This window comes from Pan troglodytes, chromosome X, assembly GCF_028858775.2.
Source record: "Pan troglodytes isolate AG18354 chromosome X, NHGRI_mPanTro3-v2.0_pri, whole genome shotgun sequence".
NCBI classification, from domain to species: Eukaryota; Metazoa; Chordata; class Mammalia; order Primates; family Hominidae; genus Pan; species Pan troglodytes.
In genome coordinates this window covers 121,849,204-121,877,154 of record NC_072421.2, presented here as the reverse complement: position 1 = coordinate 121,877,154, position 27,951 = coordinate 121,849,204, and the positions used below count along the sequence as shown (strand labels likewise).

Sequence of the window (27,951 nt, the reverse complement as noted above, 5' to 3'; positions counted from 1 at the left end):
AAATGAATAAGTATTTGATAAGCTGTCATGTTCCTTTTGGGCTTGCTGACACACTTTTTTTTTTCTGAAGAGAGCTGCACACTTGGAAATATATTGTGCATTTTTCTACCTTGACTCAGCATCTTACAATATGTTAGCATGGCAATATTTTAGATACAGCAAGGATATGACCTTTCTGTAAAGGTGCAAGTGATTACGTACTGGAAAATAGCAAGGATGCTCATGTTGGGAAAGAAAAGGTGGAAAAAAAAAAAAACTTGATGAATAAAAGGCCAGCCAAAGAAGACAGGAAGTAGGCTCATCAACCGGGAACTTGGACAGCAATAAAATCAGAAAAGCACTTACCTTTTCCAGGGAATCACTCCCATAAGATAATCATCAATCCTTTATTTGGTTTATTAATAGCATCAGTCTCTGAATATTTTATAAGGAATTATAAGGAATATTTCAAGACAAATTAGCTAAATAAAGCTTTCAAACACTTTATTTAAATGTGAAAGACTTGATGATTCAAAAAAAGGCTCTTGGAAGTGAACATGCAAACATAATTCATATGTTTAGGATTATTCCAGAATGAACACATTATAGAGTTAAAATTAGTTACGCCTATTACAATTTAAACTCAAGCCATATAATTAAAAATTATTAAACCTATGCAACTTATTATGAAAGTAGGATTTTTAAATTCCTTTACAAGTTCATGTGATGCTTTTACCTCAAGAAATGGTAAACCACCCATAATGCATTACTCAGGCCACACTCCACTTTTGTACTCCCACAGCATCCATATTAAATGCTCAGAAATCAGGTCTTGCCAGTACATGGAGAATAGCTCTGTCTCTCAGCAGTTCACTAATTAAAACCAAGTTCACCAACACTCATACACAACCCAGAATTCCCAGTTATTATTTTACAGTGAAGCTTAGCCTTTTCATATGGCCCATGGACCAGAGTATTTGCACTGACCTATCTAGCTGCCTCTAAAGACCAGATCTACCTACACACGGGGAACCTCGCTTATCATGTACTTATCAACTTTCATTGTTATTTTTTCCTTGTCTTTTATTGTTATTTTCTTTCACTGTCTTTTATCGTTATTGTTTTCTCGTCCAACAAGACAGTGAACTGAGAGCAGGGACCAGGTGTTTTTACTTCTATGCCCTCAGCGCCCTATTATGTTTGTTGAGTGAATGAATTCTGTGAGCCCTGTAGCAAAGTGACATATAATCAATCACAAAATCACAAAAATATAAATGTGAGAAGAAAATGCCGCATAAAATTCTGACTCTCGTGTAGGTTTCAATCACTTGGAATTTTTTAAAAAAATAATACAACCATAAACTTTCCAGTGGTTTTGTAGGGTTACTTTAAAAGGAGGCTGGTTACAAATCAGTTACTCATGAGCTGCAGCTGCTGAAATTTCCCTTCAAAATGAGGTCTTCCATGTAGTAGAAACAACTGGGGCAGAGGTAAATGAAAAGAAAAACTCATTTCATTGGATTTGTAATACAATTTCGAATCCTGTAGCATCAAATACGATAAACATGTTTAGAGCATATTTTAAATTATAAGATTTTCAACTCCAGGTTGGTCTGTGGATTTTACTGTCCAATATCAGAACACTAGGCAAGAAGGTTGCTTTCAGAATTAAACATAAATCCTTCACTCTTTGTTTAGTGCTTGTTTTAGCACACAGTATACAGCTTCAAAAATCCCAAAAGAGCCTATGACACCATAGCTAGTGGAGAACTTGGCAAAGACAAGGGACACCAGCCAACTTCCCACCATACAATCAAGCAAGACATTTTAAAATTAGTAGCTATAAAATAATATTTCACTAAAAATGGAGCTTTTCACAAAAACTGGGGATTATTTTTATTTATATTTGGCAAGAATTGACATTAATCCTTTATAAAGTATTCATTATCCTTTTGTTTCCCATTTGTAAATATAATAACTGAAAATAACCTATGGAATTACTTTTTCCCAATCCTCGTTTCAAAGCTCCTCACTATGTACAAAAGTCCATTTCAGCTTTGACGTCATGCTAGATGCTTCCATTACAGGACTACAATGGCTTTAGAAATGCATTTGTAGCTCACCGAACTGTATTATCTACAATATATAAGACTTAGCATATATTTAAATTATAGAAAATAAAGTACAAGGTGTTTTATTTTTCTTCATGGGGCTTTCAGGCAGACATCAGGATCTTCTCTTATCCCTAAAGAAAAATAACAAAAATCAAGAAAAATTAAACTTACAAACTATTAAAATTACAGATGAACTCAAACTTATAAAATTTCCAACTGCATAAAACTCACTATGACACAACACAGTAATATACCTCAAGCAACTATTATTTAAAACTGAGTTATAAAGAATGGAATATTAGGCAGAAAAAAACAACTAGCCAACTTGGAAATTAGAGCTCTATTTGCATTTGTATTATAAAGGCTAACTATTCATTAATTTAATTCACCACTTGAGTCTAATCGTCAGTTTATGCCTGAGCCTAGGTCCCTGTCAAAAAGGGACTCGTTTTCTTTTATCATAAATATTTATTGTTTCAATCAAGGCCTATCCTCTTACTCCAAACAAATGATAAACCCCATTCAATAGAGGAGTAAACAGTCACGTATCAGATAGCTACAGACATTGGCTGGTATTCAGTCTTTAGCACGACACATACACTAAAATAGGTTTGCTCAGGATATGTAACAATATGTGCCAGTGGAACAATAAAGTGCACTATTTAATTTCCTTTGCTTCAGAAAAATGTCATTAATTCAAGCACCACCAATTCAGAAATCAGAATCATGTGTGCCAGGCTAACGTTAGCTTTCATGTCCCTGAAGGAAAAAACAGTTTACTAAGCAAAGATAAAGGACAGCCCAGGTGTTCTCTGAATTATACCATCTTTCACATTATTTGTGTCTGAATTAGTGAAGTGAAATCATACTTAGCTACCTATTAAAGGAACAGGAAAGAACAAGATGAGACAGACAAGAGCAGTTAAAATGTTATGGGCTTATAGAATTTTTGATGTTTTTACAGAGATTTATTAAAAGTTATTAGAATAATAGATGAAAATTATAGCACATAAATTGTCACCTCTCATTTGACTTGCTGGCTACATCTACTTTCTCATTGCATTTTTCTTACATAACTTCTAATTGATTATATGGTTATGAACAGGTTGACTCATAACTCTGAGCTTCCAAACCCTGTCAAAAATTAAGAGGAAATCATACCTGTCGTACCTTGTGTACTTCTAGCTGAGGACTTCTTCTCAACTGGATACTGCAGAGGTATTACAATGCCTTGATCTGGCTTCTGAAATGCTGAAATGAGATTTTTTATTTTCCGGAAATATCTTTTATGTACCCCAGGTGCTGTCTGGAAAATAAAAGGCCGAGCAAATTATTTACCTATCTCATAATGATACAAAAAGACCTACAAAATGTGCTAGGGATGCTAAGAGAAGTAACATTTGTGTAACTTGTTGAAATATTTGAAAACATAAGGAAGAAAGAAAAACAACATTCCAGAAGAGCTTACTTTGGTTGGCTGAATTTCCCTGCAAGAGGAGCTAATGAGCTGTCATTTCAGTTCTCCCAAAGGTGGTATTAGTTTGTACAAGCTCTTGCTCATCGCCCTGCCCTTCCTGCCTGCTCCCCATCAGACATCTCAAACCTCTAAGGGTATACAGGCCATTACCCACAATGAATTCACCAACAGAGGGGATGCAGTTAAACAGGAAAAAACAAAAACAAAAACAAAAAAACAGATCCTACAGGTCATTAATAAAAAGCCCGAGGAACAACAACAAAAGAAAAACCAACAACCCATCCTCCCTGCCATCATCCCACAATATAAAATGCTACACAGGAAATTAAAAATTGGCTGTTATGATGCACACAGTGCACGGCTAGTTCAGTCCTCATACTGTTTCACCTCACAATATTTCCTGCGCCATTCTTCACATTAAATTTTTTCCTCCTTGGGAAACTTCCCTATACTCCCAAAATTGTTCTCTCCATCAGCACGTCACTGTAACAAGGTTTTCTCTATGACATGAAAATGAAAGACTATATAAGGTCACCTTTATTTATTTATTTGTGTGTTTTTAAAGAGACAGTTATTTGCAGGTGACTATTAAAATGTGTTCCTTTCCTGACATCAGTTGTCTTGCAAAGACACTGCCTGAAATCAACAACAATTTCCTGCAAAAGCTTATGAGCCAAGCTTCAGGCATCAGCTCAAACCTGTCATTTTACATAAAATAAAATAGTATTGCTATGAGCAATTGAACAATGACTAGTTTTTTTTTAAGTTGTTTTTCAGCTATTCCATCTGGTAGATTTTTGAGGTGGGAGCTGTTTGTTTTTTAGCATTTAATGAGAAAACATGAAGGCTAGCATGAAGACTTCTGTCAGCTAGATAGTGGTATGCTGAAGATAGCATACTACACTATCCATAGTAACTCTCAGTCATTTCCTTATGTTGGGGTAATTTTTCATTGAAAACATGACAAAAATTCTTTTTAGCTCTATATTAGTGTTCCCCCATATGTTCACAGTAGATGTAGAACACTCTCTCACCCAGCTCCACCCCACTCTCTCACCTACCCTCCACCTTCCTAAAGCTCGATTGAGAACTCATCCAAAATAACATGGCCATTCTTGCAGAAGTCCAAACAGTTCGTTGGTTCCAAGATAGAGTCTCCAAATTGCAAATGCAGGTCATAGGCACAAATTGCCTCCTTATACTTTCCTCAGTGCACTTTTTCATTTTCAAAGCACATTCCTATCTCTTGCCTTCACTATTTCCTCACAAAATGGCAGTTATTGGCTGATTCAGTTATTCCCATTTGACAGATAAGAAAATATGAATGCAAAGAAATTAATCAGCTTGCCCAAAGTCACACAGACAACCAGAGGCAGAACTGGCTCAGAATCCCAGGACCCAGTCTCTTGCCTTTCAGATTAGAACTGGGCCAAACAGGATCTAGCGAAGCTAGGGTCATCAAACAGAAGAAAAACTATACACACCCAAAGTGTGGAAAGATTTCAAACCACACATCTTTTTAGCTTCTTGTGGCTTGTAAAATCATTTATCAACAGAAGCATAGCCGGGCACAGTGGCTCACACCTGTAATCCCAGCATTTTGGGAGGCTGAGACCGGCGGACCACCTGAAGTCAGGAGTTCAAGACCAGCCTGGGCAACATGGTGAAAGCCTGGCTTTACTAAAAATATGAAAATTAGCCAGGTGTGGTGGCAATCCCGGCTACTTGGGAAGCTGAGGCACGGGACTCACTTGAACCTGGGAGGCAGAGGTTACAGTGAGCCGAGATCGGGCCATTCCACCACTCCAGCCTGAGCGACAGAGTGAGACTCTGTCTCAAAACAAAACAAAACAGAGAAGCAACATTTTTATGGGTACTGATATGTAGTTAACACTTGATTATCCATGCTAACAGAAATGAATAATAGCACTGGAAGTATGGAAGCTATTTGAATTGGGGATCTGATGTTTCATAAGCAAATGACTGGCCTATTTTACAGTGTTTTACTTAGATTAATAAGGACAATTATTTAACATCTGCTGATCTCCTGATCATATACCCAGTAAAGCCTGAAGACACTGATGTCAACAGGGTGATGTCAGTACATTTTTAATAATGTATTGCCAACAAATCACATATTAATAAATGAAAGTAGATTGTGGAATTATCTAAATTAACAATGTAACAAACTTTTAGTCTGAGTCATATAAGATAATACACTAGGCAATTATTTAACCTAAAAGTCTCTCTAAAACTAGAAAAACACATGACATCTGTCTTTCATAATTCAGTGGGGCCAGGGTTTGATTTCATTACACTCTTTAAAACAAATCTCACTTACCTAGATTTCTAGCACAATATATGCACAGATGATGGCATGCTACTGCCCTGATTTTTCCTGCAGCATGGCAAACTAACACATTGTTCCAAAAATCAGTATTAATATCTATCATTTACCCAGTTTTGAAAATACATTTATCACAAGAATTGTACCACTGACAACTCTCATCCTGTCACTGAACTCAGCTATTCTTCAAATTTGCAAATCTCCCATACTGTCACCTCTTAGTTATCCATGGAAACATGTATTAGATCACAGCTGGTCTTCAATATGCTCTAGAGAAATTTTTTCCAGTCAGGTGGTATGAGCTCTGAGAATATACACTAGTTTAATATTCACCTTAGAAAAGCACTGCTAAGAAGGTAAATTTAGTAGATGATAGAAAAAAATGCAATATGCATTTCAAAAATTACAGAATTTTTTAAACTATTTTCTATTTGCGGATAAGTCATGCCAATCTTCTGCTCTCTTGGTGCAGGAAATTACAATATTATTATATAAACAACGTCAGATCAGACAACAGGATGAGGGGGCATTTGTGTTCAATAAGCCCTCTCGTCTTTAACATGATCACAAGCATGTAACAATCTCATATGATGTTATACTCAAAATGCAGGAAAACAAGTTTAAAAACAAAGTTGTTAAACCCTAAGCATTTAAGATCCTTTCCTTACATAATATTCTTCAGCAGCTGAAGGGTATTTCTCTGGGGAGAAGAGCTATTTCTGGTGAAATAATATACAAACGTGTGTGTGTGTGTGTGTGTGTGTGTGTGTGTGTGTGTGTGTGTTTGTCAGTATATATTACACATAACTTTCTTCATAATAAAGTTTAATTTCTTATTCAATCATCTCTGCAGTGATACAGAGAATTTTTTAAATAAACAGGTATAAATAGTTTCAATTAGAAATGGTATAACTTTATCTTTAGTTAGTATTATAGTTTTAATGATCCTTACATAATACAGCAAAAGTGTGTTTGAAAACTTGGCCTAATTCATCTCAGTGGTTCAAAACATTTGTGGTCTGTAATTTATACTTTCCAACTTACTGATAAATTAGTAAACGTGAGAGCTATTTTAACTTCTTGAAGTCTAGACTTCAGAAAAATTTAAATGCACAGATTGAGTTATTAATAGGAGTTGTGGCAATTTTCAGGAGTTCACTTTTTTGAGGGCTCACTGTGTGCCAGGCCTTGTGGCAAACAGCTTCTTTATGTGTGTTATCTTATTTACTTTTCAAAATGAGCCTTGTGCATAAAGGAGGATTCTTAGGCTCCGTTTACGAATGAAGAAACTGGCTCACAGAAAAGTCAAGTAACCTGCCCAAGATCATAGACCTATCAGAGAGGAGGGGAGACCAGACCTGGAACCCAGATTCACCTGTTGACAAAGCCTAGTTTCTTCCACTCATAACTGTTTAATTTCAAGTTATAACTTCCCAAGTATATTGTAGTCTCTTAGAAAATAAGCATCATGTTTTTTAATCTCCCACGATACCAATACTCATATTGGTATCATTTGGTAAATAATTGTTCATTTAATTATTTTACCTACTTTTGATATGCTTTCTAAGATTTCACATAGTCACTAAAAGTTTGACATAATTCTTCAACTTTTTTATCTTTCTCCCAAAGTCATACAACTCTGCAAAATGATGGCTAAACAGGACTGGGACCAAAATTCTCTAAAGCTTTCTTAATGATCCATGAACAATTTTGGATTGGAGCTTTAGAGATTTAAACCTTATGAATACTTAATAATGTATAATTTGCTCTTTTATAAAACCAGCCTAAATTTCAAATACCTCCTTGACACCCCCAGAAGCAAAAATAAATAAAACTATACCTCAGCACTCCAAGAACCTGTTTCTGTCTGGGACACTCGGTATGTATAAATGTAACCATGATACCTGTGAAAGAATAAACTTCCATTACTGAAAGATTCCAAAAGAACAATGGATACTTTAAATTTGAGCTTAATATTACATATAAATGTCACATATACTAGGACACACGTATATGGTGTCATTGCATTCATAGGAAGTAAAGCACAGTGAATCTAACTTGTCTCCATATTGTATCTGCCCAACCACAGTTTCCAGTGAGATTTCTTTATCTTTTCATTTTTTGAAATATGGAAATTCATGCTCCTAAAGATTTGTCAAGTTGAGAGACCATTTGGACAGAAAGAAACTACAACAGGGACCTGCTGTAATTGATAAAACCATGAATTATTAGATAGTTTTAACAAACAATAGACTTATTTTTAAGTACATATCGAAACTTAAGGTGAAAACATTTCACTGGGATAATACACTATCAGGCCCACATAAATAATTATTAATATTAATAATATTTGTTATAAATATAATAGCAATAGTATAAGGATATAATACTATAAATGGAATATAACTATATTTTTATAAAATTACTATTATAATGTATAGCAATATAATATTGCCACAGTCATGCATCACTTACCAAGGGGGATACATTATGAGAAGTGCATCATTAGGTGATTTCGTTGTTGTGCAAACATCATAGACTGTACTTACACAAACCTATATGGTATACCACCTAGGCTATGTGGTATAGCCTATTACTCCAGGCTACAAACCTGTACAGCATGTTACTGTACAGAATACTGTATGCAATTGTAACATAATGGTATTTGTGTATCTAAACCTATCTAAACATAGAAAAGGCACAGTAAAATATAGTATAAAAGATAAAGAATGCTATACCTGTTGAGAGTACTTACCATGAATGGAGCTTGCAGGACTGGAAATTGCTCTGGGTGAGTCAATGAGTGAGTGGTGAGTGAATGTGAAGGCCTAGGACATTACACTACTAGAATGTTATGAACACTGTAAACTTAGGCTACACTAAATTTATTTTAAAATATTTATATTTCCCAGATCACGAGGTCAGGAGATCGAGACCATCCTGGTTAACACAACGAAACCCCATCTCTACTAAAAATACAAAAACTTAGCCAGGCATGGTGGCACGCACCCGTAGTCCCAGCTACTTGGGAGGCTGAGGCACTGAGGCAGGAGAATCGCTTGAACTCAGGAGGCGGAGGTTGCAGTGAGATGAGATCACGCCACTGCACTCCAGCCTGGGTGACGGAGCGAGATTGTCTCAAAAAAAAAAAAAAAAAAAACTGTATCTCTTCAATAATAAATTAATCTTAGCTTCAACTCTTTTACTTTATAAACTTGTAAATTTTTTTAAACTTTTTGACTCTTTTATAACACTTCGCTTAAAACACAAACACATTGTACAGCTGTACAAAACTGTTTTTCTTTATATCCTTATTCCATAAGCTTTTCTCTGTTTCAAAATTTTTATTTTATGTATTCTTTGCTATTTAAACTTTTTTGTTAAAAACTAAAACACAAATACACACATTAGCCTAGGCCTACAGAGAGGGTCAGGATCATCAGTATCACTGTCTTCCACCTCCACATCTTATCCCACTGCAGGATCTTCAGGTGCAGTCACACACACGGAGCTGTCATCTCCTATGATATTCATATTCCAGAATGCCTTCTGGAATACCTCCTGAGGGACCTGCCTGAGGCTGTTTTACAGCTAACTTTTTTTATATAAGTAGGAGTCGATTTTAAAATAATGATAAAATGTATAGTACAGTAAATACATAAACCAGTAACACAGTAATTTGTTATCATTATCAAGTATTGTGTACTGTATGTAATTGTCTGTGCTATACATTTTTTTCTTTTTCTTTTTCTTTCTTTTTTTTTTTTTTTTTTTTTTTTTTGAGATAGAGTCTCGCTCTATTGCCCAGGCTGGAGTGCAGTGGTGCAATCTCAGCTCACTGCAACCTCCGCCTCCCGGGTTCAAGCAATTCTGTTTCAGCCTCCTGAGTAGCTGAGGCTACAGGTGCATGCCACCATGGCTGGCTAATTTTTGTATTTTTAGTAGAGACAGAATTTCACCATATTGGTCAGGCTGGTCTTGAACTCCTGACCTCAGGTGATCCACCCACCTCAGCCTCCCACAGTGCTGGGATTATAGGTGCGAGCCATCACACCTGGCCTGTGCTATACTATTATACAGCTGACAGCACAGTCGGTTTGTTTATACCAGTGTCATCACAAATACATAAGTAATTCATTGTGCTGTGGCATTACAATGGCTACAACATCAGTAGGTGGTAGGAATTTTTCAGCTCCATTATAATCTTATGGGACCACCATTGTATATGCTGTTCGTCGTTAACGAAAATGTTGCTATATTGCACATGACTGTATTACTATATTACCCTATAATATATTATAAATGAAGTAATAGTAAAAATATATGAATTAAAAACAAGTGCTGCTTGCTTTAAATTATACTTTTGTGAAAGAGCAACTCTAAAATTCTGTGAACTAGGACTATCTCCAAAGTGCCTTAGTTGTAACTTTATTTTCCTAAAAGCAGCTTATCCTTTTAAATGGGGTAAACATTCCTTCCCATTACTCGGTTTATATCTATATTGTATATTTGTCTAATTGATTTCTACTACATGCCAAGAGTTTTACTTGCTGTATTAGTCTGCTTGGCTGCCATAACAAAATACCATACCTTGAATGGCATAAATAAAAGAAATTTACTTTCTCACAGTTCTGGAGGCTGGAAAGTCCAAGATCGAGGTGCCAGCAACATAAGTTTCATTTTGAGCCCTCTTCTCTTGCCTTGTGAGTAGCTGACCTCTTGCTGTGTACTCAGACAGCCTTTTCTGTTGTAATAAGGCCCCCAATCCTATCAGATTAGAGCCCCACACTTATGATTATCCTATCAGATTAGAGCCCCACACTTATGATTATCCTATCAGATTAGAGCCCCACCCTTATGATTTAACTCATTTAACCTTAATTACCCCCTATCTCCAATTACAGTCATGTTGGAAGTTAGAGCTTAAACATATTATGGGGGAACACAATTCAGTCTATATCATTCCACTCTCGACCCCCAAAACTCATGTCCTTCTCACACTTATACCATCCCAACGGCCTCAAAAGAAATTAACTCATTCTAGCATCAACTTAAAATCTAAAGTCCAAAGTCTCATCTAAATAAAATTAGATGTGGGTGAGACTAGCAGTATTATTCATCTTGAGGCAAAATTTATTTTCAGCTGTGAAACTATGAAACCAGACAAGCTATGTGCTTCCAAAATATAATGGTGCTACAGGAAGAGGATAGACATTCCCATTCCAAAAGGGAGAAATTGGAAGAAATAAAGGGGTCACAGGTCCCAAGCAAGTCCAAAACCTAGCAAGGCAAACTCCATTAGCTCTTAAGGCTCAAGAATAATCCTCTTTGATTCAATATTCTGCCCTTCAGGTTCACTGGAAAAGCAGCATCACCCCCACAGCTCTGTAAGGTGGCCACATCCTTTGGCTAGGGTGATGGCCCCACCCATGTGGCTCTGTTGGATGTCAGTCTCACTTTTTGAAACCAAGGTAGAGGCAGTCTTACCCTCCAGGCCTGTGCACTTTGGGCCTATAGTAGGAATGGCAGCCCTGGTGATCTCTGAATCACCCTCAGGGTCGTTCTTCCCTTTTCTTGAAAGATAAACCATGTTTGCAGCCAAATAACTATACCATACTGTCCTGTTCTCTTTGGTCCAAACTGGTAATATTTCTGCTGCTTTTTTCCAAACTCTATTCCTGACTTCTGCTCAGATGGCTGGTTAACATCATAAGTAATCTTAAGTAGTGATAGATAGTCCAGCCACACCCTTAGTGTTGTCTCCAGAACAAGCTTCCTCATTTATTGCAATACATAAAGGCTCAGAATTTTCCAAATGTTTAAGTTCCAGTTCCCTTTTGCTTAACAATTCCTTCTTCAATTCATCTCTCTCCTTTTGTATTTTACCATAAGCAGTCAGGAGGGACTGAGCCACTCCTTCAACTTTTTGCTTAGAAATCTCCTCAGATAAAAAGTCAATTTTTTTACTCAACAAATTCCACCTTCCACAAAATACTAGAACACAGTTCAGTCAAGTTCTTTACCATTTATAACAAGGAACACCTTTCTCCCATTTTTCAGTAACATGTTGCTGATTTCCATCTGAGACCTCATCAGAATAACCTCCAACATCCATAGTTCTACCAACATTCTGTTCACAGCCGTCTATGCTTTTTTCTAGCGTACACCTTAAAACTCCTCCAGCCTCTACTCATTACCTAGTTCTAAGGCCACTTCCACATTTTTAGGTATTTGTTACAGCAATACTCCTCTTCTCAGTACCAAAATCTGTATTGGTCTGTTCAGGCTGCCATAACAAGATACCATAGACAGGGTGGCTTAAACAACAGAAATTTATTTCTCACAATTCTGGAGACTGGGAAGTCCAAGATCAAGGTGCTGGTAAGGTATGTTTCTTTCTGAAGCCTCTTCTCTTGGCTTGTAGACAGCCGCCTTCTTGCTGTGTGCTCATATGACCTCTTCTTTGTACATGCATTCTTCCTCTTCTCATAAGGTCACCAAATTTATCAGATTACAGCCCCATCCTTATGATCTCATTTAACCTTAATTACCTCCTAGAGGTCCTATCTCCAAATACAAGCATATTGGAGGTAAGGGTTTAAACGTGTGAATTTAGGAGGATAAAAAGTTAAGCTTATAGCACATGCATTATCTCCTTTGGACCCCACAAAAATCCTATTAGGTTTATATTGTAATATTTATTTTATAGATGGGGAAACTGAGACTTTGAGATGTTAAGTAACCAAAATCAGTCTAGAGATTAAGAAGCAAAAATGGGATTTGAATCAGGCCCATTTGATTCTAGATCCCCAGTTCCTGATCCCCACATTGTACTGGATATAGATTATTTGTTATATTTTAGTATATATAGTAATCCTACTTAATTTGCCTAATAAAATTTTACCTCATAAAACAGTAAGGTAAACTTTATAATGAATTGTTTCAGTTTTTGAATGTGAATCAAAATCAATTGTGAATCAATTGAATGTGAATCTAATTCATTTCATAAATTTTCTGATTGCTATTCTTGGGCACAAGTTTGGGTCAATAGAGATCTTTTGGTTAGGACACATGCTTTTTTTTTTTTTTTTTTAATGGTGTCTTGCTCTGTCACCCAGGCTGGAGTACAGTAGGGTGATCATACCTTACTGCAGCCTTGCCCTCCTGCCTTAGCCTGCTGAGTAGCTGCCACTACAGGTGTACACTGCTGTGCCTGGCTAATTTTTTTTTTTTTTTTTTTTTTTTTTTTTTTTTTTTTTTTTTTTTTTTAGTTTTTGCAGAGACAGGGTCTTGCTCTGTTGACCACGATGGTCTTGAACTCCTGGCCTCAAGCTATCCTCCCACCTAGGCCTCCCAAAGTAGTAGGATTACAGGTGTGAGCCACCACACCTAGCCAGGACATGCACTGAACTCTGGTTAAAATCAATGTGTTTACAAGCAGAGCGTCATGCTTGACTTGATGATCACATTTACCATTAACCTCCTTTGGAAATAAAAGTATTTAAATATGTGAATTAAATTAGGCTCACGCCTGTAATCCCAGCACTTTGGGTGGCTGAGGTGGGCGGATCACCTGAGGTCAGGAGTTCGAGACTAGCCTGGCCAACATGGTGAAACCCCATTTCTACTAAAAATACAAAAATTAGCCTAGCGTGGTGGTGGGCACCTGTAATCCCAGCTACTCGGGAGGCTGGGGCAGGAGAATCGCTTGAACCTAGGAGGTAGAGGTTACACTGAGCTGAGATCGCGCCATTGCACTCCAGCCTGGGCGACAAGAGTGAGACTCCATCTAAAAAAAAAAATTACTATATCTTTCATCAATATGCATCAGAACTGATTACCTAAAGGGCCAAAAAAAATCTGAAACACACTATTCAGATTTACTTGATTCGTGACACTGAACAAAAGGTCAATTTAACTACTGATGTGGATTATATGATGTTTTATTTTTTACGAAGGATTGCCAGAATATTTAGATCATATATAAAATAGCTTGATATATGCCTATATATAATATGCTGAATAAATATACAATATTACAATGTTAAAGTCTTTTGTCTTTTTAAACACTTGAAATCTACCTCAAAGCCCACTAACTTCAGCAAGTACTCTATGGGGAACAAGGCAAGAGCTTTGATTTCCATTTTTCACCATGGGAACTCAACATAAGCCTTTAAGTGATTTTCTTAAAGCCACATAGCAAAATGGAGACGGAAGCAGTGAAACAGCATAGGTTCTTAGTTCCATTTTCCCTGTGAGAAATGATTAATGGCAATAATTCAGTATCATAAGGGTGATGTGGAGATTCATTATTTAAAATCTCAGCAACAAGATAAGCAGAATGGTAAGCAACAAGTTTTCCACTTTCTAAAACAGTGGGTCTCTAAAAAATACAATGACTCTATCTCCCTACTATCATTCAGACGTATTTAGTCAAAGTAAATGAGTCTGTTTTGAGAATTGTTTCCTAACGAATCTGATCTTATCTCACTTTCAGTTAAGTAGCAGGAACCTGAGTACCACTTCAAAACTTCGTACCTCCTTCAGTCTCTGAACAACCTGGTGTGAATGGTACATAAAACTTCTCATGATTAACTCATCTAATATTAACAATTTCCTTCCCCCCACAACCCCTCCAATTTCTGAATGAGCAAAATTGTTTCACCCCTCAAATAGGCCAGCAGTTTATATCTTTCACTTTCAAGTTACTGAAGTAACTGACCAAGGATCCCCTGTAGTCAACTCTTACTATAATATGTCATACAAGGAAGAGATCTAAAACAGTGCAACTCAAATTGCATTCCCAGGACAACAGCATCAACATCACCTGGGAGCTTGTTAGAAATGTAGACTTCCAGGCCCCACCCAGAGCTGTTAAATCAGAATCTGGATTTTAATAAGATGCCCAGGTGATTTGTATGAACATTAAAGTTACAGAAGGACTGATTAAAATGTAAAGAGAATGCCCACATCTCATTGGGAATATTGATGGCAACTTCCCTGTTGTCAACCTGGCTTCTTCCACCTGCCCAGGGCAGTTCTGTGCCACCTCCTCCGTAGTCATTCAGTCTATGCTTTAAGAATGCAATTTTATTTTAGTATAAGCTGAAGGTTTGTCAATCATTTCAGTCTTCACAGGACAGTGTTTCTGAACCATTTTTTCCTTTCTTCCCCAATAAGATTTCTTAGTTTTATTTTCTATAGCTTCTATTATAAACCAGTAATTTTGTAACATAAAATTAAACTAAAATATTGAATATGCCTTTTCAAACAAAACAAACTCTGTCCCTGTCCATGGAAAATCGCTATTCAAACTGACAAGTTATATAACGAGACCTATAAAACCATACATATTTTTGACTGCATAACCTTGCTTATCTTCATACACTCCAAGGAAACAAGTCAAGAGGAAAACGCAATTTGACAAAGATTTTCATACTAGCCCTATTTCAATAGTGAAAAAATGGAACTAACCTAAGTACCCCTAAATAAGGAATAATTGCTCAAAATAAGGGAATTGTTTTTGGGTATAACCCCAAAAGCACAGACATCAAAAGCAGAAATAGATAAATGGGATTACAACAAACTAAAAAGCTTCTGAACAGCAAAGGAAACAACAGAGTGAAGAGACAACCTACAGAATGGGAGAACATATTTGCAAACCATACATATGATAAGGAGTTAATATCCAAAATATATAAGAGACTCAAATTACTCAATAGAAAGAAAACAAATAATCCCATTTAAAAATGGGCAAAGGCAGCTACTCGGGAGGCTGAGGCAGGAGAATGGCATGAACCTGGGAGGTGGAGTTTGCAGCGAGCCAAGATCGCGCCACTGCACTCCAGCCTGGGCGACAGACTGAGACACCATTTCAAATAAAAAAATAAAATAAAATAAAATAAAATAAAATAAAATAAAATAAAATAAAAATGGGCAAAGGACCAGAATAGACATTTCTCAAAAGAAAATATACAAATGACCAACAGGTATGTGAAAAAATGCTCAACCTCACTAATCATCAGAAAAATGCAAATGAAACCACAATGAGATAACATTTCACACCTGTTAGGATGGTTATTATCAAAAACAAGACAACAAGAGAGGATGCAGAGAGAAGGGAACCCTTGCACACTGTTGGTGGGAATATAAATTAGTACAGCCATTATAAAAAACGGTATGAAAGTTCTTCAAAAAATTAAAGATAGAACCACCATATGATCCAGCAATCCCACTGCTGGGTATATATCAAAAGGAAATGAAATCATCATGTCAAGGAGAAATCTGCACTTTCATGTATATTGCAGCATTATTCACAATAGCCAAGACATAATGCAATCAACCTACATGTCTATCAACAGATGAATGGATAAAGAAAATGTGTTGTATATACACAATGGAATACTATTCAGCCTTAAACACAAAGGAAATCTTGTTATTTGCAACAACATGGATGAATATGGAGGACAGTATGTAAAGTGAAATAAGCTATGCGCAGAGAAACAAATACCGCGTAGTCTCAGTTATACATGGGATCTTAAAAAGTTGAACTAATACAAGCCAAGAGTAGAACGGTGGGTGGCTACCAGGGGCTGGTAGGGGCGTGCAGGGTGGGGATTAGGAAATTTGGGTCAAAGGATAAAAGATTTAGGTTAGGAGGAAAAAGTTCAAGAGATCTATTGTACAACGTGGCAACTATAGTTAAAAACAATGTGTTGTATTCTTGAAAGTTGCTAAGAGAGTAGATTTTAAGTGTTCTCATCACAAAATGTAAGTATGTGAGGTAATGCATATGCTAATTATCCCAATTTAGCTATTACACATGTATACATATTTCAAAGCGTCATGTCATACACAATACATATATACAATTTTGCCAGTTTAGAAATAAATATACAAATTAGGGAAAAATAAAGGAATTATAGCAGAAACAATGGTTCAAAATTACACTTTCTATGTCAAAGGTGAAGGTTTACAATGTTAATGCTGGCTGGGCACGATGGCTCACGCCTGTAATCCCAGCACTCTGGGAGGCTGAAGTGGGTGGATCACAAGGTCAGGAGTTCGAGACCAGCCTGGCCAACATGGTGAAACCCTGTCTCTACTAAAAATACAAAACAAACAAACAAAAAACTGCTGGGTGTGGTGGCACGCACCTGTAATCCCAGCCACACAGGAGGCTGAGGCAGGAGAATCGCTTGAACCTGGAAGGCAGGGGTTGCAGTGAGCTGAGATCACACCACTGCACTCCAGGCTGGGCGACAGAGAGAGACTCCATCTCAAAAAATATAAATAAATAAATAAACAAATAAAATCTTATGCCAAAATTCAAAATGTTAGAGTCTTAGGTTTTCCAGAAAACTTTAAGTATGTGGACTATGTTGACATAAAATGATAGCATGTGTAATAGCAAAGACTTGGAACCAACCCAAATGTCCATCAATGATAGACTGGATTAAGAAAATGTGGCACATATACACCATGGAATACTATGCAGCCATAAAAAAGGATGTGTTCATGTCCTTTGTAGGGACATGGATGAAGCTGGAAACCATCATTCTCAGCAAACTATCGCAAGGACAGAAAACCAAACACTGCATGTTCTCACTCATAGGTGGGAATTGAACAATTAGAACACTTGGACACAGGAAGGGGAACATCACACACCGGGGCCTGTCGTGGGGTGGGGGGAGGGATAGCCTTAGGAGATATACCTAATGTAAATGATGAGTTAATGGGTGCAGCACACCAACATGGCACATGTATACATATGTAACAAACCTGCACGTTGTGCACATGTACCCTAGAACTTAAAGTATTAAAAAAAACACACACAAAACAAAAAATAAAAATAAAAAAATAAAATGACAGTATGTGTAAAAAGTGGGCACAAGGGGATGCCACTCTGATTACAACTATTCAAAACTGTCTATCCCTGTGTATATATAAACTAGAAGTAAATTTAAACTAACATAAATGCATTCTTGCATGTTATTTTTTCATGTAGTTATTTAAGTGACTAATTTTTTAAGAAAAACAAGCAGAATTACAATTTGGAGCCTTACAAACCTAGCCTAAGCAAATCACAACTCATAAAAATGTAATTCATTTTTTAAAATTGTTACATCCCCTTCAGGATTATATTTCCTCTGACTCCCTCCCTTAATACAGACAAACCAGCAATGTAGTGTACTTTTAACTTCCTTCCCTCATTAAAGCTTTTTGGGACTTTTTGATAATCCTAGAGTTTAAAATGTATCACCAAAAAAATCAGAACATGAATAATTGTTAAAGAACGGTGGAGTTTTATCATTGCCTTTAATTTATTTTAATTACTATAAAGCACGTGTTAATCTAGTCTCTGCTGATATTGAAATTTGTCTTTATTTCATCAAAAGTTGTCCCTAACTGTAAAAAAGTGTCCAGGTTAGAAATGGACAAGAAGCAACCAACCTGACTTATTTCTTATTTTCTCAGTGGGTCAGTGTTGGGGACAGATCCTGGTTTAGAACTGACAAATCCACATCAATTCCTTTTTTATACCGCGTCAAGTACTACACAAAAGAAAACATTTAGCTACATCTGACTTCTTCATGACATTTCAAATAAAGCAAGCCAGTACCTATGCCCTCTACGTCTATACGAACTAATGCTACATACAAAATTCAAGACACAACTATAATGATTTTTAACAAACGTTTCAGAACTTTTATATCCAGAGGAATAGTATCCTACACAAAGCCATTATTTTTGAGACTATACTCTGATTCAAGAGCTTTCCAAACTTACAATGGCCCAAACTTTATTCTTTCAGAGAGAATTTTAATTTTTGAAACAGTTGAAAGTCATTCAACTTCAAGTGTGATGGTAAAACTATGTGATATTTTGATGAGTCATGAAAATAAATATAACCACTTCTTCCCCTGAACTTCCATATCAAGTTCTATTTACGTATACTTATGATGTTCTAACTTTGTATTACAATTACTTATAGAGCTTTTATTCATATTAAAAAACACATATTACATGTTAACTTTACAAATATTAACTCATGTCATAATCATCATAACAACCCTGTGAGGTAAGTACTCTCATTATCACTATCTGCCGTTTTACAGGTAAGAAACCTGAGACACAGAAAGTTAAAGTAACCTGCCCAAGGTAAAATAGCTAGTTAAGGGTCAGAGCTGGGATGCACACCCAGAGATCTGGCTGGAAGATCTGGGCTCTTAACCACCATTCTATGCTGCCCCTCTCTTATACTAGAGGGAATGTATTAACAAATTGGTCTTTAAGACAATTCCAAAAGCACAATTCTCAAAAAGGGAGGGAATCTGCTTGGACATGGAGCTGGAACTGTCCACTGAGAGAAGGAGGGCAGTGGAGGGAGCTGAAGGGAAGAGGCCAGGTGGGGAGAGCCCGAAAGAGATCAACCCAGACTCCCCCTTTGCTTAAGCTAAATGACATCTTCAGGCTAATCTTGCAACTTTAATTTTACATTGTCAACCAGAGTCAGTACTTGGCTTATTTGCCGTGAATTATCCATTCGGTGGTTTATATGTGGCAAACTTAATCCTAGGCTGGCTTTCAGGCTCACTTTTCCACTGGATTGTATTCAGGAAATTGAAAATAATGTTGGTGGCCTAAGTTATCATGAAGATAAATGTGGCACCAAGGCACATACCCAATTGAATTCAAAAACTAAATGCAAGTTGTAATTTCTCACTAAATGAAGTTAAGTTATAATTTCAAGTTCTTTGCCACACTGTTCCCCTTTATTGCAACTGATAAACTGGAATTTTATTTCATCACTGCTCCTCCCCCATTTCTCCAGTTCAGTTGTTTGACAGGCACTTTATTCCCAGTTGTCCCTTTAAAACTTAAAGGACAAAAAGATAATTATGCATTTATCTAAAGACATACATGTCAAATGACTTCATTATGTGTCCTTGAAGCTAAAGAATTATAACAGCATTTCTTCTTCCAAATCTTCCATCAGATAAGTAGCAAACAAAGGCAGATATGTCCAGAAGGATGCCAACTATGGAAATAAACTGTTTTTTGAGCTAATTATTTTAAATATTTTAAATTAGTTCTCGTCTTATCACCATCAATCCCACTGGGCAGTCAGAACTTTCCCAATGGCTGTCTACATTGAGGGTGAGAAGGGAAAAAATGTGAGAGCACATATGTACCCCAGTGAAAAGAAACTTGATGTATCTAAAAAAAACAAAGGGAATAAACTTAAAAAAAAAAACTATCTGCATTAATAAGAGCATTCAGTACACTGGATAAATACAAGAACAGAACATAAAATCAGTAGCTTTCCTATGAAACAGAAAATATAGTGGAAACAGATCCCATTTATGATTTTTAAAAATCAGCATACACATTCATACACACAATAACTCGAAATAACAAAAAATGTATAAGACATACAAAAAGAAAACTATAAAACTTGATTGATGGATATAAACAAAAAAATTATAAATGGAGAGACTTATGTTATGGGAAGGGAAGACTAAATTATTTAAAGATGACAATTCATTCTTAGTTTATTAATAAATTTAATGTAACCCCAATGGTATTTTCAAAAAAATTTTTGATACATAATAATTGTACATATTCATGGAGTACAGTGTGATGTTTCAACACATGTATGCATTGTAATAATCAAATCAGGGGATTTGAATATTTAGGATATTTATCACCTCAAACATTTATCATTTCTATATGTAAGAACATTTCAAGTACTCTCTTCTAGCTATTTTAAAATACATAAGATATTGTTAACTATAGTCACCGTACTGTGCGACTGAACACTAGAACTTATTTCTTCTATCTAACTGTCTGTTTGTACCCATTAGCCAACCCCTCTTCATCGCCTTCCACCCTTCCCAACCTCTGGTAACTATCATTTTACTCTCTATCTCCATATGATTGAAGAATCCCACCACAGGGTATCTATCAAAAGGAAAGGAAATCAATATATCAAAGGGATACTTGCGCCCATACATTTATCACAGTACTATTTACAGTAGCCAAGATATAGAAGAGTCCAGCAACAGATGAATGGATAAAGAAAATGTGCTATGCATATACAATTGAATACTATCTGGCCATTAAAAAGAATGAAATCCTGTTATTTGCAGAAATGTAAATAGAACTGGAAGTCATTATGTGAAGTGAAATAAGCCAGGCACAGAAAGACAAATATCATGTGTTCTCACTGGCATGTGAGAGCTAAAACATTTGGTCCAATGAATTTTTTTTAACTTAATAAAATGATTCTAGATTTCATTTTGAAGAACCAACAGATAAGAATAGCAAATAATTTTTAAAATATATTAAAACATTATCATACTATAGTGCTATCAGTGCAAGAATAAATGGATCAATTGAGACAAATAGATAGTCCAGAAACAGTAACTGTTATATATAAGAATTTAATATATGGTAAAGTCGGCTAGCAAATCAATGAAGAATGGAAGTTGTATTTATAAATTATATTAGGACAATTGCTAGCTATCTGGAAACAAAATCAAATTAGATCCTTTATCCACATCAAAATACAACTCCAAATGGAATTAAAGAGGTAAATGTAAACTAACAAAACCGTAATTTAAAACAAAAACTGCAGTGAAGTTTTATGACATATCTCAAGGGGAAAGGACTTTCTAGCCAAGGAAGAAATCAAACACAAAGAAAACGAGTGACGTATTTGACTACTAAAAAGTTTGATTTTTGTATGTGTCAAAAAAAGTAAGGGCAAACACCAAACTTAGAAAACATACCTTGCAACAGATCAAGGATTAGTATATATATATAAATTTACAATGTGTTAAAAAAGTTTGATTTTTGTATGTGTCAAAAAAGTAAGGGCAAACACCAAACTTCGAAAAGATACCTTGCAATAGATCAAGGATTAGTGCACATATATATATATACACATAAAGTGTGTTTAAAAAAAGTATGATTCAACTGGTTAAATGAGAAAAATACACAAAAAGCCAAATCATGGGAGGAAATACAACAGCTTAACAACCATATAAAATGACAGTCACTAACCAAAGGAATATAAAATGTGAAAAATAAAGAGATAGAGTGTAAATATAAAATAAAGAATAACAGGCCAAATGTCAAGGGAAAATTTTCTTAACTACAATACCCATTTCTAGTGAGGGTGTGGTGAAATGGACACTCATGCATTACAGGTGAGCATGTAAATTGGAATAACCATTTAGGGAAAATATCTCATGATCATGTATATATCAAGAATCTTAAGCTGTTTATGTTTTCTGACCTAGAAATTCCACACTGGAAATTCATTCTAAGGAAATAATCATAAATGCAAGGAAACTTTAATGTACTGAAATATACATCCTGATGGAATTTATAATAACAAAAATATGGAATGAGTCAAATGTCTAAAAGTAGGTGACTGGCTAAGCAAAATATGGTATACTTACTAGCTAGCTGGACTACCACGCAGCCATTAAAAATAACATCTTAAAGTTGTCTCTAAGAACATTACATATGAGTGTATTTTTTTCATATTAAGTGGGAAATGGGAAACGTATACAATTGTAAGAATACAAGAATACAATCATATTTTTAACACATGTAAATTTATATATAAATATATATGAAAAAATATATATTTATAATAATATATATAAATATATATTTATAATAATATATATATAAATATATATTTATAATAATATATATAAATATATATTTATAATAATATATATAAATATATATTTATAATAATATATAATATATTATATACAGTATATAATATATCATATATGATATACTGTATATAATATATACAATATATCATATATGATATATGATATATTATAGATTATATACAAGATATAATATATTATAGATTATATACAATATATAATATATTATATCTTATATGCAATATATAATATATTATATCTTATATGCAATATATAATATATTATATCTTATATGCAATATATAATATATTATATCTTATATATAATATATTATATATTATATCTTATATATAATATATTATATATTATATCTTATATATAATATATTATATATTATATCTTATATATAATATATTATATATTATATCTTATATATAATATATTATATATTATATCTTATATATAATATATTATATAGTATATCTTATATATAATATATTATATATTATATCTTATATACTATATAATATATTATATCTTATATACTATATATAATATATTATATTATACTATATAATATATAATATACTATATATAATATAGTATATATTATATATTATATATAGTATATTATATTTCTATATTATATATTATATAATATTATATATAATATATATTTATATATTATATATTTTATATTATATATTTATATATTATATATTATATATTATATATTTATATATTATATATTATATATTATATATTATATATTTATATATTATATATTATATATTTATATAAATATATATTATATATTATATAAATATATAATATATAATATATATTATATATTATATATATATAATATATAATATATATTATATATTATATATGTAGATAATAAATATAATCATATATTTATATAATAATTTATATAATAAAATAATATTATATATTTATATAATATATAATATAATAATATATATAATATTTATATAATATAATATAATATATTATATATAAATATATAATAATATATATATATTATATTATATATAAATATATAATAATATATATTTATATAATATAATATAATATATATAATATAATAATATAAATATAATATATATAATATTTATATATATAATATATAATATAATATATAATATTTATATTATATATTATATATAATATATAGTATATATTATATATAATATATATAATATATAGTATATATTATATATAATATATAAATATATAATATATAATATAAAATATATAATATATAAATATATATTATATATAATATTATATAATATATAATATATAAATATAATATACTATATATAATATATAATATTATATAATATATAATATATAAATATAATATACTATATATAATATATAATATATACTATATTATATATAGTATATTATATACATATATTATATAGTATAATATAATATATTACATATTGTATATAAGATATTATATAATATATAAATATATAATATTTGGTGTTTGCCCTTACTTTTTTGACGCATACAAAAATCAAACTTTTTAGTAGTCAAATACGTCACTCGTAAGAATACAATTGTAAGAGCACACGTGCTCAAAAAGCAATTCATCTTATTAAAATATAGAAGAAAATTCACCTAATTTTTAGCAATAGTCATCTTTAGGTTATAAAACTATAGATGATTTTTCTCTAATTTCTATTATCTATATGTTTCAAATTTTCTATAATGAATAGGTATAAGGAACTATTTTTAATAGACTTATACAAAAATCTATATTTATTTAGAGAAAGTAATTGAAAGAAATACTTATTACTTAAAATGAAGGTGAGCAATCCTATAAATGGAAAACTCCTTTAGTGCTTTATGAAACAGTTCAATTTTCGATTTTCTAAATCAGAACAGAAGAAAAGGCCATATCTGAAAGCCATGATTAGGAGGTTCAGAACTGGGGAAAAGGGCAAGCATCGTTTGAAAGTACAGTTTAAAGTACAGTTTGAAGGCATATGAAATGTATTATCTCTACAATAAAAATATAAAAACTATAGCTCAATTAAATCTTCTTGGTTAATAGGAGTAAACAAAAGATAGAATGAGAAACCATTCTGAGTAAACCCTACAATCAATGCATGTTTGTCAGCTATACCTTGTTGTCCATGTGTATATGATACCACTTATATTGTTATTTCGACTGCATATCATAAGTGTTCTGGTTTAAAATGAGTACGTGGTTTATTTCTAAATAAAATCTGATTTTATAATTACAGTGTAGCACCAAAAAGAGGGAATGAAATTTTTACATTTATCAAAAGGGACACTCAACTCAAAAACATTGAGAAACTGATAAAAGGCAATGTATCCTCATATCTTCCCTCTGCAGCACATTCTGGCTATCACCCTAACAGTCACATAAGACTTCGAGGCCCCAGTGTACCATTTGAAAGACACCGTAAGGGAACTCCCAATTTGTCTAGTATTTTCCGCTACTTCACAAGGAGGTTTTCATGGAGAACTAAGAGTCATAAAAACTGCATCTATGCAAGATTCACTTTGGGTGAAAACTTAAATGCTTGATAATTTCTCACCTGCCTAAGTTAATTCCTCATGTGGTTCCGGCCTACATAGGCAAAAGTCTAAAGCTGCCCTTCTCTCTTGCATAAGGTACTTAAGGCAATCTTTTGCAGAAGGTAGGATACACATTACTATTCCTGTTTTATAAATATGGAAACTGAGTCCCAGAGAATTTGAGTGACTTTCCCAGAGTCCATACCCTAACCTCTCAATGGCCATTCCGTTTATTGCAGTAAAGAACAGAATTTGCCTTGACAGTTTGTTAATTCAAAAATATCTGCTGAGTGCCTATTATGTGTTCCTGTGTTTCTGGTGATGGAGACAGTATCTCCGCCCTCATGGAGATTATATTTTTGCAGGACAGCCCAGCAATAAGTAGGTAAACAAGCAAATTATCAGATAGTTTAAAGCTCTTTGAAGAAAAATAAAGAGATGGAGTGAGTGTATCAGGGACAGGGAGAGGGCACTTGTTCTAGATAGGTGGTCAAGCAAGTCCTCTCTGAGGGAGGAGACAGTTGAACAAACATGTGAACTGAAGGTATTTTGGGCAGAAGGAACAATAAGCGCAGAAATCCTAAGTGGGGGCATTTTTGAGGAGCTTGAGAAACGGCCAGGAGCCCCGTGAGGCTGAAGCCTTAGGTGTATCTTGCCTCTCACTATACCCTGTTGTCCCTCCCCTGCCCAGACTTGTTTTGTACATTCTTTTTCACCTTTGGGTTAAGGAGCATGTTATCTCCTTTGTCAGCTTCCCTAAAGCAGCGCCTTTCACCCACCCACTCACTCCACCTTCTTTCAATGAGAAGAGAGCCTAAGAATCCTAGCTGGTTTTCATTGCCCTTCCCTAGGTTCCACACGGGAACAATAATTATATAAGCAAAACATAAAGATTCAAGCCCAAGACATTCAATAGCTTCCACGTATTTCCCTTGAAGGCTTTGTGAAAAATGTATTTAGCATGACCTGAGAGCTGCCACAAACAAGGCTTGACCGTTTTTAAAAACCAATATACAGTGAAAAATCTTCTAGCACCAGCATCAGGATAATCTTTCTTCACTGACCCATAAGGTATTTCAAACTCTTGTGGGGTATTATCAGATGCTGAACTTACTACCAAGCATTTAACCTCATTTGGTTTCTGTCTAGAACCTACAATGCAGGGCTGCTGTTTTCATGGATTTTGTTTTTTATCCTGCTGACGATAATGCCTGAGCTAGGTCCTTCCTTAGAAATGCCCCCATGATTCCTAAAAGAAATCAACTGAAAAGAGAAGATAAAATAATAATATATCTTTGGTATAATAATAATACCAATAGCTTACATTTATTGAACATTTACTAGGTGTCAGGCCCCAGTGCTAATTTTTTTACTGCATTATGGCACTTAATCTTACAATCCTATGAGGTAGGCAGTAATATGATACCTATTCAATGGATAGGAAAACTGGGGGACTGAGAGGTTAATTTGCCCAAGTCACAAACCTAACATCTGACGAGCACAGGACAAAGTCTCAGATCTGCCTGACTCCGGAGCCCTGGAGCAAAGACGCAGATGAATTTGATTCAAAATGAAGCCTTAGAATGAGACATGCCTAGGCAAATGGCAAAGCTGAATCATAACAAGGGTGTTTTCCCTCCATTCCCTTTAAGACTATTGTGAGTCCTAACGTTTATCAAGAAGGGTCCTATTTCTGAAATCCCCTGCCCCTCCCCACCCCCCACTACTTTTCTAAAGGATGCTACATCAGCAGATCCAGAGAGGTGATTTTACTGACACACATCCCCCTCCTCTCTCAGCATCTCGACCTAACTGGCATTGCATTCTTAAAGTAATTGACTCTGTTTCTTAATGTGCCTCCTCTCCCTGAATGTCATGCTCTTCCTTTGGGATGACACTTCAAAAGTCGTTTAAAGAGAGCTAGAGTAAGGCTCGCAGGGCGCCACCCGATAGGGGTCAAAATGGAAGTGGGGAGCCTGGGTCTTTCCCGGAGCGAAGGTAAACTGTGGACCACATTTCACCACCCGAAATGGCATTCTCTGCAGCTGCCCCAAAAGGCTCTGGTGAGGGCCTTCTGGAGAGCAGGAGGCCCAGAGAATGAAATCCCCAGCGAGGGATTGAGGCGAAAGTGTGTTCCACCACGGCCCTGGGCTGGACTTGAGGGTGGGCCATGGAGGAGGCGTCGGCGAGCTGCTAACGCCGGCGCCCCTGCCTGCCTCGGCCTCCACCCTGGCCCCAGCTGCTGTTGCCCACCGCCCACACCCTCAGCAGGCCCATGTCCACCGTGTCATACTCACAGCACACATAGGCAGTACACGCCTGGCACGCTCTCGCTGTCCCTCAGCAAATAGCTGCCATCCAGCCCAGTGGCAAGCAGGAGCTTCTCGCCGGTTTCCCTGCTGATTTTGCCATGATACACGGCCACTGCGTCCATGGCCTGGCGGACTCTTGGGCAGGCCGAGGAGGAGAACTGTGCAAGGGAGATGCCGCTGCTACTGCAGCCAGGCACAAGTCAACCACCTGACTCCCAGTTCAGCCAGATGTGCAAAAAAGAGAGAAGCACCCCAACAACAGGATGTTGTCTACTTGCCTTAAACCTCCTTCTCACACTTCAGTTAAAACGAGCTCAGCAATTTAGCAGCTTGGTTCGATCGAGCTTGCCAAGGGCTTCCATCTTCTGCCCCCCAACACAGGGTTCATACAGAGAGGGGAGGAACATTGGAAGAAGGATTTTGCAAGATTGGGGCTGTACTG

The 27,951-nt window shown here is 34.9% G+C and overlaps 1 protein-coding gene across 2 annotated transcripts; it reads right to left on the bottom strand.

Moving 5' to 3' along the window:
* Positions 1-466: 466 nt before the first annotated feature.
* SH2D1A (SH2 domain containing 1A) lies at positions 467-27,951 on the bottom strand. 2 transcript variants are annotated; one of them, XM_001142550.7, is made up of 4 exons: positions 27,495-27,951; positions 7,758-7,821; positions 3,264-3,399; positions 467-2,224 (listed from the first exon to the last, which is right to left on the bottom strand). In XM_001142550.7, exons 1-4 carry the CDS (start codon positions 27,629-27,631, stop codon positions 2,184-2,186), a joined length of 378 nt encoding a protein of 125 aa, XP_001142550.3. In that variant the 5' UTR covers positions 27,632-27,951; the 3' UTR covers positions 467-2,183. The 2 variants fall into 2 exon arrangements, with proteins under 2 accessions (XP_001142550.3, XP_009437879.2); XM_009439604.3 differs by having other exon boundaries at positions 3,255-3,399; positions 27,495-27,949.